Source organism: Tenrec ecaudatus, chromosome 6, assembly GCF_050624435.1.
Source record: "Tenrec ecaudatus isolate mTenEca1 chromosome 6, mTenEca1.hap1, whole genome shotgun sequence".
Lineage (NCBI taxonomy): Eukaryota > Metazoa > Chordata > Mammalia > Afrosoricida > Tenrecidae > Tenrec > Tenrec ecaudatus.
This window is the reverse complement of record NC_134535.1, coordinates 49,722,807-49,739,191: the sequence shown is the minus strand read 5'-3', so window position 1 is coordinate 49,739,191 and position 16,385 is coordinate 49,722,807. Positions and strand designations below refer to the sequence as shown.

The 16,385-nt window shown below is 37.6% G+C and overlaps 1 protein-coding gene across 3 annotated transcripts in view; it reads right to left on the bottom strand.

Moving 5' to 3' along the window:
* Window positions 1–16,385, bottom strand: part of PPP1R12A (protein phosphatase 1 regulatory subunit 12A) — a 159,886-nt gene that overhangs the window by 4,258 nt on the left and 139,243 nt on the right. For all 3 annotated transcript variants that reach the window (XM_075551229.1, XM_075551230.1, XM_075551231.1), the window contains exons 20-24: window positions 10,856–10,872; window positions 9,445–9,574; window positions 8,131–8,235; window positions 4,366–4,413; window positions 1,073–1,123 (exon numbers count right to left, since the gene is read on the bottom strand). In XM_075551229.1, coding sequence (XP_075407344.1) covers window positions 1,073–1,123; window positions 4,366–4,413; window positions 8,131–8,235; window positions 9,445–9,574; window positions 10,856–10,872 — 351 coding nt within the window. The remainder of the gene's footprint in view (window positions 1–1,072; window positions 1,124–4,365; window positions 4,414–8,130; window positions 8,236–9,444; window positions 9,575–10,855; window positions 10,873–16,385) is intronic.

The window sequence follows — 16,385 nt, the reverse complement described above, 5'->3', positions numbered from 1 at the left end:
TGCATTAACATCCCCAAAATTTGCCCTCAATCTTCAAAAGCACCCCAAAATAGCTGATAATGAACAAAAAATTCAATAATAAAACATTTAGTTATTGAAATTCAAATTCTGTGACCACAATTTCCTATGGTATAGTTCATCACGTCAAATAGAATAAACACATGTAGTCCAAGATAACATGGAAAGAGGTAGTCATTTAACTATTTTTTTCACTGCAAAGTGTCCTTTTTTCAACATTCAAAAGAAAGTATTTTCACAGACAATGCAGAAGTTAATAATATGAGGGTAAGTTAAAAAAAAAAGGATTGCTAGAAAACCACAGAAGCCTTTATTAGACAAAGTATTGAAATGTGATGTTTTTGTTTCTGTTTGTCTTCCATCCAGATAGATACAGGTGGTGTTTCCGTCCCTGAAGCCTTTCTCTGAAGAATTTCATGCTCTTTGGTTGATGTCCTAGGATAAGGTTTCCTAATAAGGTGTCCTAAAATCTTTGTAGGACAGCTCTTGCTACACTCCAAAACTGGGAGGGCTCTTGTATTGAGAAAAAAGTTCCTTGGCCCAACTTTACTGACCTTTTCCGCATCATTGCAGTTTTCTATTTTCTTCATATTTGTTTACAATACATGAGAAAATCTATTACGACTATCCCTTCGGAATTCCCAAACACAGTTGCCACATGCCTTCTGAGCTGACCTCCGAAGGTTGTGCCCTAAGAAATGTTTTGCTACTTTAAAAAGACAGCCTAGGAAAGAGGTTTAGATTTAGTAGTAATTTTGAAACAGCTCAACATCAAGTGAATATTAACAAGGACTCAACAATAAGACAAAAATCATCATCAACTAATTTCTTCTACACTTGGGACTTCAAAAGGGCTACACAAATGGTCAAGATGATTGTAATTCCAATTCCTCTCCGAACTCACAGATCACCTAAACTCAACATTTCAAACGAGAAGCAGAAATATAGTTTACAAACTAGGCAATCAACCTTGAGAATAATGAATGGACACCTAGTACCCGAGAATTAAAATGAATAAACGCCCGTCTTATCTTATAAAAAGCACGTTACTTACTTTGAGCTCTTCTTCCATTTCAGATATTCTTCTTTCCAGAGCTCTTCGTTCCTGGAGCAATATTAAGGTGCCGATGTTAATTATAAAATTATTATGTGACACTCAGAATCACAGATCAAATCAGGAGCAGTATAGAAAAAGATGTGATGCCAGTGATGTGTAAAGAGCTTTTCAGAATTTGAGACAAATTTGACTATTTTGTGACTAAAGCTCTTTCTTTAAAGGTTTGACTTTCTGGTAAGATTCTACATAACATGTTCAAGGGTATTTTTTTACTTCACATAAAACTTAGAATTGAATGAATCAACACTGAAGAGTGTATAGAAAAGGAAAAAAGTTAAAAACCTCACACAGAGATGCAATTACACTAAAGTGACAGAAGCAGAGAAGCCAACCGTGCACAAAATGTGGGTACTTTAAAAATTTGAAAGGATCTACTAAATTGCTCACCTCCTCCACCCACATTATTTACTAGCGAAATTTATGCAACAAACTTTAGAGCTTTTTACTTAGGCTCGTACTGGGTGCGGCACTGAAGCAGTGAAGTCTAAGGGAGAAGAATGGCAGTGCGTACGTTAAACTGTGTCCCTGTACAAAGGGTGGCAGCAAAGGCAACACACAACATATGATCGCAGCGTATCTCTCAGTTCCCCTTAAACAATAAGCAGTATCAGGTGTTATGCGAAAAGCAAGCAGCAGTAATTGATGTGATGTAAAATTTTGGTTAGGTCATACCGCCCAGAAGATACTGACTCTTGCCGGTCACCTTTCAGATACAAACCATTTAAATTTAGTTTAATCACACTGCAACTATTTCTAGGACATTTCTTTCCCTGATTATTCAGTCATACTGATATTTAGTAAAAACAGGTCATTCACTGTAAATGGCAGTGTTTTTAGGATATGTGATTTCAAAAATAAATGACATCCTCAGTCTCCATGTTATTCTAATACTGACATACTTTAACATGATATAAACAAAAATATTATTTTCTACATAGAGTTCTCCCTTTCTTCTAGTTAGTAATACAGCTGTAAGGACTTTACATAAATCACACCTCTCAAAATACTAGCACATATATTTCTAGTTCAAAGTTTGTGGAAACATGAGATAACAAAGATAATGGAATTTTTCCATGCGCTCTTTGAAGCCTAATAATACCATATTTGATCCTTACAACTGTGTGAAGTTTTAAAAATAGATTGTTTCTGCTGACTGACAATACCTAGGAGCCTCTTTTTATTAGGTATCTTAAAGATTTTTAACTACTTAGAGATAAAAACATGATTATACCAAATTGACTGATACCTATTTGGCTCAATGAAAGCTAGATGACTACAGTAAAAACGCAGGTAATTTCTTATGTTATATAAATTGTTAACATTATACATGTACATGTTTAAAAGACAATACACATAGAGAGCCTGCTTGACACTGTAAACTAAACATTACAGAAGTAATACTGATATTTAGAAGTTAGTATGGATACTATTATTGTTTGAGAGTGGTTTACTACTTTGTAATTTGCCTGCATCTGACAGGTAGGTAGAGGAGGTCAGGTGAGAATGTTGGAATATAAATCTGTGTATATGTATGTTTTGCCAAAAAGAGAAGGGCCAGACCCATTACTGATCATTTTAACTGTTGTGCTACAAAACTGTTCTTCAAAAACTCTAGTTTTAGAGTATCAAAAATAAGTATTTGGATTACATAGTCTATATTATTGATGTCATCTGTCCATCAGCATAACTTTATTATTTAAAATTTTATTACCTCTATCATGGAGTTAAAGCTGAACAAGAAGTTATACTACAGAAGGATACAGCCACCCACATTAAACTTCCTAAGTGCTACTGATGAATACAGCATAAGGAAGTCGTTCTAAAACTGGTGATAACGGCACCACTCTGTGATTTAACTGACCTATTGAATGGCATGATATGGGAACTATATGCCAACGAAACAGTTGGAAAAAAACCAAAACTTAGTAATTCTAAAATGTTAGCAATTTAATAGTTACACCAAATTTGTTTAATGTCCAGAATACTAATTTTAAAAATATGCTAAAAGCATAATACAGCTAGTATTTATTATAAGGAACAATTTAGTAGATGACAGCTCCTGATTATTTTTTGGCCCTCCTATAGGTCATAGCTATGAAAGATGTAATTTCTTCTCCGGTAGGAACCACAAAAGCCTAATCCCAGTTCAGCTGTCCTATATTCTTTGAGCACGGCTCTTTAACTTTTGGATTATTTATGCATTCTCAATTGCTCACACTACATTTGAAGAATTATTTCTGTGACCAATACCAGACATCGAGGTATTAATAAGAAATGGAGAGAAATACAAGTGAATATATTGCGAATCAAAAACTAAAACTATTGTCATCAAATAGATTTTGATTCATAGAAACCCTCCAGGACAAAGCAGAGGGTTTTCAAGGCTGCTAATCTTCACAAACGCAGACTGCCCTGTCTTTCTTCCACAGAGCAGGTGGTAGGATGGAACTGCTGAGCTTTGGGTTAGTAGTCAAGCAACCAGTGACTGTACCACCATGGCTCTTTGAATATGGCATAGCCAGATATAAAATAGAAAATTAGAAATACACAAATGAGATATTTTATAATATATTTTTATTTAATATTTCCTACTTAAAATTAAATTTAATAAATTTCACTAAATTGTTACAAAGTGAAATTAGAAAGATATACTAAAAATGTTAAAACTTTACTTCAAGAATGAAAATATTTAAGGCATATGATCACAGAAATCAGAGCTATATAATGATACTGCATTTTAAAAAATATAGTATTTCAGATATAAGATTTGCCAACACAACATACATAGTTCTGAATCTAAACAAGAGAGTTTTAATTCATTAAAGAGGAAGTTGGTTAAAAAAAAATCTTACTTAAAATAATTTCACACCTCGGGAATCCACGATAAACTTTATAATATACTTAAATATGAAGGTACCACCCATAGAAGAAGCACAAAATGTAAATAACCACACAAAAACTACTACTATTGGTTCCATTCACAAAATAATACCCAAACCAAACCAGTTGCCATCAAGTCAATTCTAACTCATAATACGGATTTCACAGGGCAAAGCAGGTCTGCTCCCTATGATTTCCAAGGCTGCATATTTAACAGAGGCAGAGGCAGGCTCCTGCAGAGTCCCTGGCTGGTATTGGTAGCCAAGGTCTTAACCACTACACCACCAAGGTGCCTTCCACAAAATACAAAGGGGGGAAATGACTACTTATTCAATAAAGTGAACACTTACCCTTTTTTCCATCTCTAATAGTGACCTATCAGCAAATCTTTCTTGTCTCTGTAACACAATAAATTATAAAAGGGCTATAAGTGCGATAAAGATAGAAGACAGGGCTACACAGTACATCCCCTATAATGTGTATTAAAAAAACACATGTAATTCACGTTTTTATCATTCTTCTTTTACAATTTCTCTTTTTATGTTTGTTTTGTGGTTGTTAGATGCTGCCAAGTTGGTTCTGACTCAAGTGATCCCATGTACAGCAGGAAAAACACCCCCAGGTCCTGCAACCTCCTCACAATTGTTATGTTGGAGCACAATTTTGCAGCCCCTGCTGTCTTAGTGCATTCCACGTTGTGGTTATTAATGGCTGTATGCCACTGTTCGTCTCATTTTGAGTTGTGCCTATCAGCAAATGATGTTCCCCCAAAACGTAACTCCATCCAGGTCAATTTTCTGAGGAGGAAGCACTTCCCTAGTTGTATCTCGAGTGCCTTCCAACCTGAGGGGATCGTCTTTTGGCATGACATCAGGCAAAGTTTACAGTGGCTAATCCCTCAGAAGTAGACAGCTTACTCCTCCTTTGTGCCTGGTCTTGGTCTGGAAGCTCTGCTTCGAGTGAACAGAACATGGTTCACTATGGGCGGTGACCCTGCTGGGATTCGAAGCATCAGTGCCATAGCCTCCAGCACCACAGCAACATGGAAGCCGCAACAGTAAAGTAGACTGACAGGTGAGTGGTGGCTTTTACAGTTAAGACATATAAACTAAAATGAACAAATCAACAAACATCGGCTGCTGTCAGTACTTCTTGGTTATTTTAAGTGGTTTATGTATGCTTTTGTACTTATTCGTTTGGGAAAATGAAAAATTGATGTGTTCCAGTTGATTCTTATTAAAAATAAAATTCTGAATTTCAAATATGGTAGCACGTATCCCAAACTCCCTGCCATCGAGGCGATGCTGACTCACACCACCCTATAGGATCGGGTAGAACTGCTTCTGAGTTTCCCAGACTATGCTGTTTACAGAGTAGAAAGTCTCATCTTTCTCTGGTGGGATGGCTGGTGATTTCCAACTGTGGAACTGGGTTAGCAGCACACTTTGTAACCACTATGCCAGCAGAGTTCCTGAAAGTGGTTAACAAAAGGAAAAGGGACCAGGTAGCAAGTACAAAGTCAACAGAAAAAATTAATTTAAAAAACACAGGGAGTAAAAAAGTAAGTAAAAGAATGGGCTAAAAGTTAAGCTGAGCCCCACTGATAGAATGGGAGATGTCTTTTTAGATCTGTTTCCAAGATGGATTCTAAGACGAGGTGCAGTTCCATATACTTAAAAAAAAAAAGGTGGATACCCTTAGTTTTTAAAATAAAGCCTTCAAGATATAAAAGATATAATTCCCCATTTTTGCAACCCCAATTTTAGCATATTTTTGGGGGGGTGGTAGTGAGGGTGTGACAGGTTAAAAGAAAGGGATGGGTGCCCGGCTATCAAAAGATACAGCGTCTGGGGTCTTAAAGGTTTCAAGGTAAATAAGCGGCCATCTAGCTCAGAAGCAACAAAGCCCACATGAAAGAAGCACACCACCCTGTGGAAATCACGAGGTGTCAAATGGATCAGGTATCAGGCATCATCAGAACAAAAAATCTTATGATAGTGAATGAGGGGGAAAGTGTGGAGTGGAGACCCAAAGTCCATTTCTAGGCCACTGGACATCCCCTTACAGAAGGGTCTCGGGGAGGAGATGAGCCAGTTAGGGTGCAATGTAGCAAAGATGAAACATACAACCTTCCTCTAGTTCTTCCCCCACTATCATGATCCCAATTCTACCCTGCAAGTCTGGTTATACCAGAGGATGTACACTGGTGCAGACAGGAACTGGAAACGCAGGGAATCCAGGGCAAATGATCCCTTCAGGACCAGTGGTGTGAGTGGTGATACTGGGAGGGTGGGTGGGAAAGCGGGAACCGATTACAAGGACCTACATGTGACCCTGGGGGATGGACAACAGAAAAGTGGGTGAAGGGAGATGTTGGAGAGGGCAAGATATGACAAAATAATAATTTATAAATTATCAAGGGTTCATGAGGTGGGTGGAGCGGGGAGGGAGGGGAAAAAATGAGGAGCTGATGCCAGGAGCTTAGGTGGAGAGCAAATGTTTCGAGAATGATGAGGGCAATGAATGTACAAATGTGCTTTACACAATTGATGTATGTATAGATTGTGATAAGAGTTGTATAAGCCCCTAATAAGACAAATAAAAAAAAAAAAACAAGCAAAAAAAAAAAAAAGAAAGGGATGATGTGCCTATTATCATCATCTGCCAGAGTCAGGTTTCCATCAAGAAGGAGCTTGTAAAACAATTGTTCTGTACATCCTAGGCTCAAATTCAGGAATCATGCTTGGCTATTCCAATTTTATTATCCAAAATCATCTGTTCTAAGCTATTATATAGGTAGAGGAGAGAACATTAAGATAAAGGGAGTCATGAGTAAAACTTTTCTTCCTTGGATTTGGGGCTCCAATTTAAGAACAATTAGCTCTTACATCATGGTTCTGCTTGATACCCTCAGAAAGGGAACACAGAAGATATGGGTACTTTAGCAAAGTGTAGTGAAGAAATTAGATGGTGCCTGGATATCAAATAGACTAGCGTCTGGGTTCGTAAAGGCTTGTTTCTAACAAGCAGCCATCAAAGTGAGATGTCAACTAAGTCCACATGGAAGAAGCACACCAACATCTGTGACCCATAGATTGTCAATCATGTAATTCCAAGATGAAGGAGGGAATAGTATCAGAGCCTAAACTGTGAGATTCTGGTTTTCAAAAGGCTATGGATAACAAATAGAAGCCCAAAATACATTTGTGAGATCTACACAGGAAATAAGCCTTTGATGACTTCCCTCTGCCCATAATGGAGTTAGCAAACACAGTATTGGAGAGAGGACTCCAGGAGATCAAAATGATAATAAACCTGACTTGAAGGGTTAAAACCCTGTCACTCGGACCACTGCCTGATCTGCTTTTCTGTGTGTGTGTCTGTGTGTGTTTTCATAGTAGGGTTTACCTCCGATGTCTTTTGTCACTGTGGATACCCCTCAAATTTTTGTTATGTGTTTTTCTGTTTTGAGGTTTATGAAACTAATGGATTCATATTGGTGAACTTGTAGAGACAACGAGTAGAACAAGGGTTCCTGGGGGAGTGGGGAGAGGGAGGAGGATGGGGTGGAGGGGCAAAGGGGAGCTGGTATCAAGGGGTTACAGAAGGAAGAGAATGTATTGAAACCGATTGTGGTAGCAATTATACAATACTGCCTGATGTGATTGAACAATGGAATAATATCGTATCATTATTCCCAATAAAATATAAAAAATGTCTTCCTACAGTACTGATATATCAAATAACACTAACTTACGTAAACAAATATAAGAAATAAAATTTTTGGCTATAAAAAGATTTTATAGAGATGTTGTTAATGCTTTGCTACATTAGGCTTAGACACGTTGGAAGCAAGCATTTAAATTCTTCATTTAAGTCGACCACACAAAGGTTTAAAAAAATCTTTAAAATCTCGTCTTTCACTGTAAAGCTCTTTTTTTAAGTCTACGGCTGAAAAAAACAAAGGTACACTGTTAAATCAGTAAATGAAATTATCTACAAAGAGGCTAGTATTAATAACCAAACTTGTTAGAACATTGAAGAAAATGACAATGCAATTTGAAAAGTAAGCGGCACTCATTACCTTCAGCGTAACCAAGGAAAAAGTTACTGACCTGGGTGGCCTTTTCCAATTGCAATTTAAGATCTGTGAGTTCCATGTTTGTATCATGCAGCTGTGCTCTCAGCTTTTCGTTTTCAGCTAGGATTTGTTCATAAAGCTATAAATATTAGGACAGAATAAAATTACTTTTCTTTCTCATAATATGTGGTCAGAGCCCCTGACTGACGAAAATGATGCCGTGTGTGACGACCAGCGTGAGGAGTGGCCGTGCTGGAGCCGAGAACGGCTTTGGAAGAGCAGCCTGGCGATGTGCTTGTAAGAGGTCCTAACCTTGAAAACCCTACGGAGCAGGTCTGCTCTGCTGCAAACACAGGGTTGCCATGAGGTGGAATCCATCTGATTGCAACTAACCATGAACACAATTTTAAGAAAGCTTCCCGGTGATACGCTGCAATACTGAAGCAGATCGACTAATGGAGCACACCGGGAGTTAGAGAGTCCATTTCAATTCGTGACCCCACGTGTGTCAAAGAACTTCGTTTCCTATAGTTTTCAGAGGTGATTTCTGGGAAGCAGACCATCAGAGGTGTGTCTGGGTGGATATGAAGCTTTGGTTAGAAGTTAAGTTCAATAAGACAGTAAAGGCTATGCTAAAAATATTTTTCAATTTTTTGTGTGTTTGCAAGCCAGAAGCTTTCAGGCAGATAGGTTTGCCCCACACAACCTCTTCATTAGTTATGACATTGAAAAAAATGAAGAAAAATTGGATTTTCCGTGATGTTGGAAAAATAGAAAAACCCACTGACAAAAGCATGATAAAAAGCAACTACAGCCTGGAGCTGAAGAGTCACTGCTCACCACTCACTCTTCTAGTCCCCAAACCGAGTGTCTATGCATACGTGTGTACAGAATTATTCAGAGTAAAGCTGTAAAAGGAAAGTGAACCATTTCAAGTTCAGGCTCATCCAAGGACCGTCCCCCTTTCCAATTTTCCCTAACCACTTTCATTAACATTTAAATCTCCCCCTTTCCTTCTTTTATTCCTGCTGGCTACAATCATGTCTTATCTAGACTTTTGTAATAACCAAATTGTTTTCTGTGGCTTCCCTCTAAATATTTCCCCCCTCTAAGCTATTCTTCACATAGAATTAACTTAAGATAAAAATCTAATTTTTATATGATAGCCACTTTATCTCCCCATCACAATGAAAAAAAACCTAAAAACCCCAGACTAGTTTCTCTGAACTTCTTAGTAATTTCAAAATCCTGATTTCATTATGAGTTTCTGGTAAGAACATCCATATGTATTATCTTGACAGAAAGGATAACTTATTTTTAATTGTGCATTACCAAAGAACCCAAGTACCTTTTTAAAGTCAGGCGGGTCTTCTTTTTCCAGCCTGCTACTGTAAGGCTTTCTTTCTTCTAAGTAGGATCCAGATCGCCCCAGCAAGGGCTCAGACCGATCGCTAGCTGACGAGGAACTGGGTTCATATCTTCAAAAGACAAGTGCAAATCAAAATCTTCTAGTAGAGGCTTTCACAATTTACATTAGCAGAAAACTTGGTTGGCTCATTTGCAACCTAATCAACATTTTTGTGATACATAAAAAATTAAAAGCTATTTCTAACAGTACTGATTTACAGTATGTGAAGAAGGGGTTCAAAAGTCTCATATCTACTGTAAGTCACACATGGTTTCGTACCATGAGACTCTAGAAAGAGCATGCCGTATTTAATACGGTAGATTCCCTCACATTTCCCCTAACATATGAACTGAAGATGCATTTTAGTTTAAATGGTGTTTTTCCTTTTTCAAAAAAGTTATTAGAGGTATATAATCTAATGGTGTGTTTGAAAATTAGCAACATGTAGATCTGAATTTGTTCCAAATAGAAATAAATGAGAATTTTTTATATCTAGTTCTGAGGTCAGGTCATCTTTTCTGATAAATGCTATTGCCTTGGTATTTCAATTCAGTAGAATTCATCCAAAACCAGAACCCAAACCCACTGCCACTAATTCCAATTAGCCTTCCACCAGAACCCGCCCATGGCGTTTCTGAGATTGTAAAGGATTCCAGTGGCTGCGGTGTCCCTTTCTTCCTTTCACAGAGCAGCTCTGCGTTTGAACGGCAAGCCCTGCAGCCCAATGTCTAGCCCACAGCGAGAGCAGGGCTCGGCGGACAATCTTGGCATTCGCGGGCTTCAGTTAGCAACTATCAGAATAAAAAGTAGAAAAGACCAAACCCAAGACTACAGCAACCCTATTTGGACAAAGAAGAATTAGGATTTCCCATGCCACAGATCTAAACCTCATCTTTCTCCCGAGGAGTGGCTGGTGGGGTTGAATGACGCAGCTCAATGCTTAGCACCCCGTGCCTTCATTCATTTTCTTTTGTCTAAAACAGGGTTAAGAACTTCTGAATGTGAGGTAAAATTTTGGGTCAAGAGTAGATTTAATTAGCCTTGACATTAACAATTAGGTAGTTGTTGTTGAAATAATGTAGGAAAACATAAGAAAATCTACTACTATTACATAATTTAGGGGTGAAAAATCATCTTTCCTGACAGCCTGCTGTTGTGACTAGCAAATCAGAAGTAAGGTCTTAACCGGGAAAGTTAATAACAGGAACTAAAGGTCATGTAAAAATCTAACGATTTTTTTAGCAAAACATGTAATTTTATCAACTTACAAAATTCATAAAAATCTAACAACATATTATCCAAGAATAAAAATGATAAAAGTTAATTTTTTTAAAAAAATGGTAAAGCATACCTTGGAATGGAATCCGTCTTGAAAGAAAAATAAAAATATAGTTACATGAAGTTTTTATGCTTTCAATAAACTATTATTAAATGACAAATTAAGTTTAACATTACAATACCACTAAAAAAAACCTTATTCATTGGATAATGCTTAATGTGGTCGCTCTCAGAAAGAGATTCTAAAACCTTATCTTTTTAAAATCTGCACAATAATCTACAATTATAAATTCATTGAGCATTTCAAAATAAAGAGTTAAAGAATACTTCCCCTCTCTCCAAAACCCTAATTAGGCCACCAAAGGACAGTTTTGCTCTATTAATCACACCATCACTTGGAGAAGCGGTAAAGAAGTATTGGAATGTCAGCATAGCATGCCCACTTGCTTGGGGAAATTAGTAATAATAATTTCTTAACTTTAAAGGAATGAATATTTGAATTCCAGAAAATACATTTCAGATAAAACATGTATATGCTATTATACATAAAATGCCTCTTACGTATTTTGTTGTTTGCCTCTCATTTTTTGTCTCAAAAACCAGAAATATAGTTCCTATGAAACATCACATAATACACTAGGCATTTTTTAATGTTAGCTATGTTGCTTTCTAATACTAAGAAATGGATATTTTTTCTTAGTCTCACTTTCCCCCCCCTCTTTTAATTATAAAATATCACACACATAGGTAAAATATCCGTAAACTGCCAAATGTAAATCACCTATTTTAAACTGAGCAAATGCATGTATCGATCTATTAATGGTATTTTCTACATATTCCAACTTTACATTTTATATACCCAAAGCTGTTCATTTTTCTTTGTTATTTTGTGACCTTGACCTCACACTGATCTAAATTTTTGTTTTATTAGTAATGCTCGTTGTACATCAAGTTTTATCATTCTGTAGATTACTGAGAGCAAATCATAATAACCCAAAGAAGAAAAGTCTCATTTTTGTAAATAAAGAATTAAAATTATCTGTGAAACAATTTTATCTTAATAGTCTTTCAATTTATAGTCTTAAAGCAGATAGCTTGAACTTTGCCTAAGACTGCGGATTTTCAAAAACTTTTGGGCATCTTATAATACACTTTTCCTTTCCTTGCAAAAGTACAAGCCAGAAAGCATTTTTAAATGATTAATTTGGATTCTATAAACTGTATGGAGGTTTGTTACCCATTATTTATAAGGCAATGATAAAAATTATTTCAGAAAAAGTACAGAACTTTGTACTTAAGAATGTTGTATTTAAGTTTTAATTAAAATTAAGTGTTGCATAAAGTTTTGTTAAAAAATAGATAAGTGCTATCTAATTTTAAGTATGACATATGTCTCTGGAGAAAATATTCTTCTTGTAGCAGTCAGGGTTAACACTACTGGTTTCCAAACATGAGCAGTATCATTACTGAGCAGAAGCACTTTTTTTGTCCCAGTGCAGGAGACATTGGGGCCCTGATTCTTCATACCCATTCTTCTCTTTCCTCACCGTTAATAGTCACTAGAACTAGATGGGATGGTATGTGACTGCAATGTTTGTGTGGTGTGCCCTTACATCGGTAGGAGGGGCTGACTGGTCTAAGCTAATAAACATAACCTCACTCCCATAACTGAAAAGTCAAGTGTGACGATTTAGCTGACAAAGATTTTTATAATGTAACTGGAGAGCACAAAATCTCATTATTTAATCCAGTTTGATTTTGTTACTTATAACTGAAAGAATGCTAGCATAAAGTAAGATCTAAATAATATTCTGTTTAAAATAAGCAAAAATTAGTTAAGTTGCATGGAACTAAGAAAGAATACCTTTCTACAAAAAAATGTTGTACTTAACTATAATATACCCGTGATATAGGCAACTAATATGGCACTTTTAGCCATAATTTCTTATGTGATTTATTATCATTTTGGACTCTGTTCCTATGTCCATAATTCCATTTTGGAGGGAGTACTCTGCACCTTTTGTATTCTCGGTGGTATGGTCTGGTGAAAGATAAAAAGCACATTTCCACCAAAGACATTCTTTTGTGTGTAAGAGCCATCTCAGACAGAGAGAGAAATCCCAAGACCATCATAAGAAGAGGGTGTTGGAGATCTTTGTCTAAGCTGGAGGAGGCTGAGGCCAGTGGCACCAGAGACTTTGGCATGGAGACCACTGGAAAGAACAAAGGAGCCATGCATGTTGCGGCAAGAAAACCCTGAGACTGAACAGAGGAGCATTACTAGCACTTGGGACTGTGAAGCAGAGCTGCGGGCAGGCTTCCTGGCTCACAGAGGCAGAGGTCAAGGGAACCTGTGGCTGAGAAACCAAGAACCAGAGAAAAACTTGGCAGCTAGCTGGGGAGAGGTGGTATCGTGGATCAATAATGGTATCCTTACTGTTTACTGATCCTTATTTGTGGTAACCTATTAACTCCCTAAAGAAATCCCTTTAATGATGAGTATTCTCCTGGCGTTCTGGGTGGCCATTGCAATGAATTATCAAATCTAGCACAGATGTAGAGTGGTAGGGGAAGAACAGTGTCAGAACAGGGGAAGAAGGATGGAGGCTGAAGGTATGTCTGACCTAAGTCTTAGGGAATAGGTAAGCCAGAGGAGTTCAGATATGGGTGGCCTGCTAAGCTGTTTTACAGCTAACACATTTTTTTTAGTTTAACAGCAAAATTTAAACACAATTATTAATATGTTTTTAAGGAAAAAGTAATTTGAAGTTATAATTTTAGAAGGCAAAAATAATTTTCTCTTACCCTAACGTGATGAGAGAGGTGTGTGTGTACGTGTGTGTGTGTGTGAGACAAAGAAGTGAGAAGTGTCACCTGAGGTTCACTAAGTCTCCATCTCTATACCGTTCCACTGGAAAAGGAAGAAGATAAACTTAAGTTTATAGAAAATAAGAAAATCAGAACAGAGAAAAATTGGAAAGCTGGCAAATAATAGAGAAAGGGTTTAAAACTGACAAAGCTTAAACCTTATAAAAAATTTATGCCAGGAACTAGAGATTTCAGAGATTGTGGCTCAATTACTAGCTAACTAAAGGTAAAATATGAGGGGGTACCCAAAAACACTAATTTCCCCCCCAAAGCTTTGCATTAAATTTTTTTGTTGTTGTTTACAAAATAACCGTATCATCTTCAAAGTACTCTCCATTCCACTGAATACATCTGACAAATCTGAGATTCCTTTCTTGGAAATATTTTTCAAACTCATCTGTTTGGATGGCTGACAGCACCTCCCTCGTTTCATTCTTAACCTCTTCTACATTGTCATCAAATTGCTGTCCTTTCATGTCCCTCTTCATTCAGGGAAACAAAAAGAAGTCACATGGTCAGGTGAGTAAGGTACATGGGGAAACAGAGGCATGGTGTTTTTTGCCAAAACACTGGCCCACTGAGATGACTGTGTGAGCAGGTGCACTGTCATGGTGGCAAAACCAGTCCCCATTCTGCCACAAATCAGGCCTATTTGGTTGCACGCTGTTAAGAGGTTCTTTTCAGAAGCTCTAAATAGAAAGCATGATTAAAAGTCTGACCTGGTGGAACAAACTCCAAATGCACCCTGAGTCGACATTTTCGTGCGTTCTGGAAGTTGATGGACATCCAGAACGAGGTTTGCCATCAATCAACATTTCACCTTTATTGAAATGAAAAAATCACTCGTACACTTGAGTTTTTCCCACAGCACTGTTCTTGAAAGCCATGTTCAACATCACAACAATTTCTGCATCATTTTCCCAAGCAGGAAACAAAATTTCATAACCACACGATCTTCTCTTAAATCAGCCATCATAAAAAACAAGGTCTGAGCGAAACTGCTTTCATGAAAAATTGATTGTGTCCAGCGAGGATCTTCCACGGCAATGGCATTGGGTACAGTACATCAGAGTGAGTTGCTCAATGCTTGTCTAATGCAAAAAATGTGTATTATGAAAACTCCACCCAGTTTTATTTGGGTACCCCCTCGTATAAGTACCTTTTGGGTCAAGACAGGCAAACTTGCCGCTTAAAATTAACCACCCATAGTTACAAAGCACAGTATTAATTCACATCTGGCCATTTCTTGACATTAATTTAGACCCCTCCTGATTAAAAAGAAATGTAACAGCTAAGGAATCCCAAGTCAAAATGAAGAAGGTACCCTTAACATGACTAAAATGCTATTTTAAGTTGGACAGTGCTGGGTGTACATGGCAGATTAGAACTAATTCACATTGTAAAGTCTACCCCCACAAAGACGAAGTTTCTAAAGTATTTTTAACTTTCTGTGTAACGAAATAAAAACTTTTGCTACTCGCTGGCTATGCAACCTAAATTCATTTAAACTTGCCTTAGTTCCTTCTTCAACACTGAGAAAAAAAATGTCTTATCAGAAGATTGTTGAAGATCAGCTGTGACATTGAATATAAAAACTCTTCGGAGACTCTAAATTTCTAAATAAATGTAAAGAGAGTTAAAGAGGTCTATCAGCTCCAGCACAGTTACACCAATTACAGAACTCAAATGTGGGTCTGAAAAGGTATCCTGCTTCTGAATATTCCGTAGATATTTTCCTTTGGTGAAATGTCTACCCTCCCCCTTTCCATTTCAATATTAATTTATAATTTATACTGTAAACTAGATCCACTGAAAAAGGTATAATTTGATAGGTTTGACAGTGTGTCCATGAAATAACAACTGAAATCAACATCTAAAACATGCCTCATCATTTCTAAAATAGATTTCAAGTCCTTAGCAGTCTCTCTACCTCTGATCTCCAGGCAAACTGCTGATTGTATCCCCTAAATATAGGTACACGTTTTAGTAATGAATAAGCATAAATGAGTAAAATTAAAAAGTAGTCCTAGACACTAGAATGACTAGACCTTCAGGTGGGGGAAAGGAACAGACTTACCATGCTCACACGGAAGCAAATCAAGAAAGAAAAAGAGACAGGGATAGTTGGCCTAGACTCCATGTAGGCACACCAAGCCCGGAGGATGAGGTCCCTGCACGGAGCTGCTAAGGCACAGAGAGGACTGTGGGGCTGACAACAACTCAAGACATGTGGTCCCTAACTGAAGCATATGGTGACAGAGGACAATAATGGGGACACACGGCAGGGAGACAGTGTGGACTGATTCCCCTGCAGTGGGACAAACCAGGAATGGAGCATACCAGATCAGCAATTGGAGTAAAACCTATCCACAGAGACCCTGAGGAGCCTCAAGGATGGACAGTTGCCTAGGAGGGGCAGCCTCTGGAACTCCCCCAGGCCCAGGGGGTAGGGACTCATGGGGGCAGTGAACAGATCTGGATCCAATAGGGTTTTTCCCCCGACTCCTTTTATTTTTTTCCACCTTATGTTTTCTTATTATTGGGATTAGGATATTGCTGATTTGCCTATTTATAAGGGACAGACAAGAGAGGGAAGCTTGAGGAGAAAGCAATGGGGCCAATGGCCCCAGAGGGTCAAGGGGGAAGGAGGAGGCAAGGAAAAGGGTGTGGTGAGTGGATGGCACCATGAACAGGGGAACAACTAGGGAACTGAAACCAACATCTAGGAGGGTATA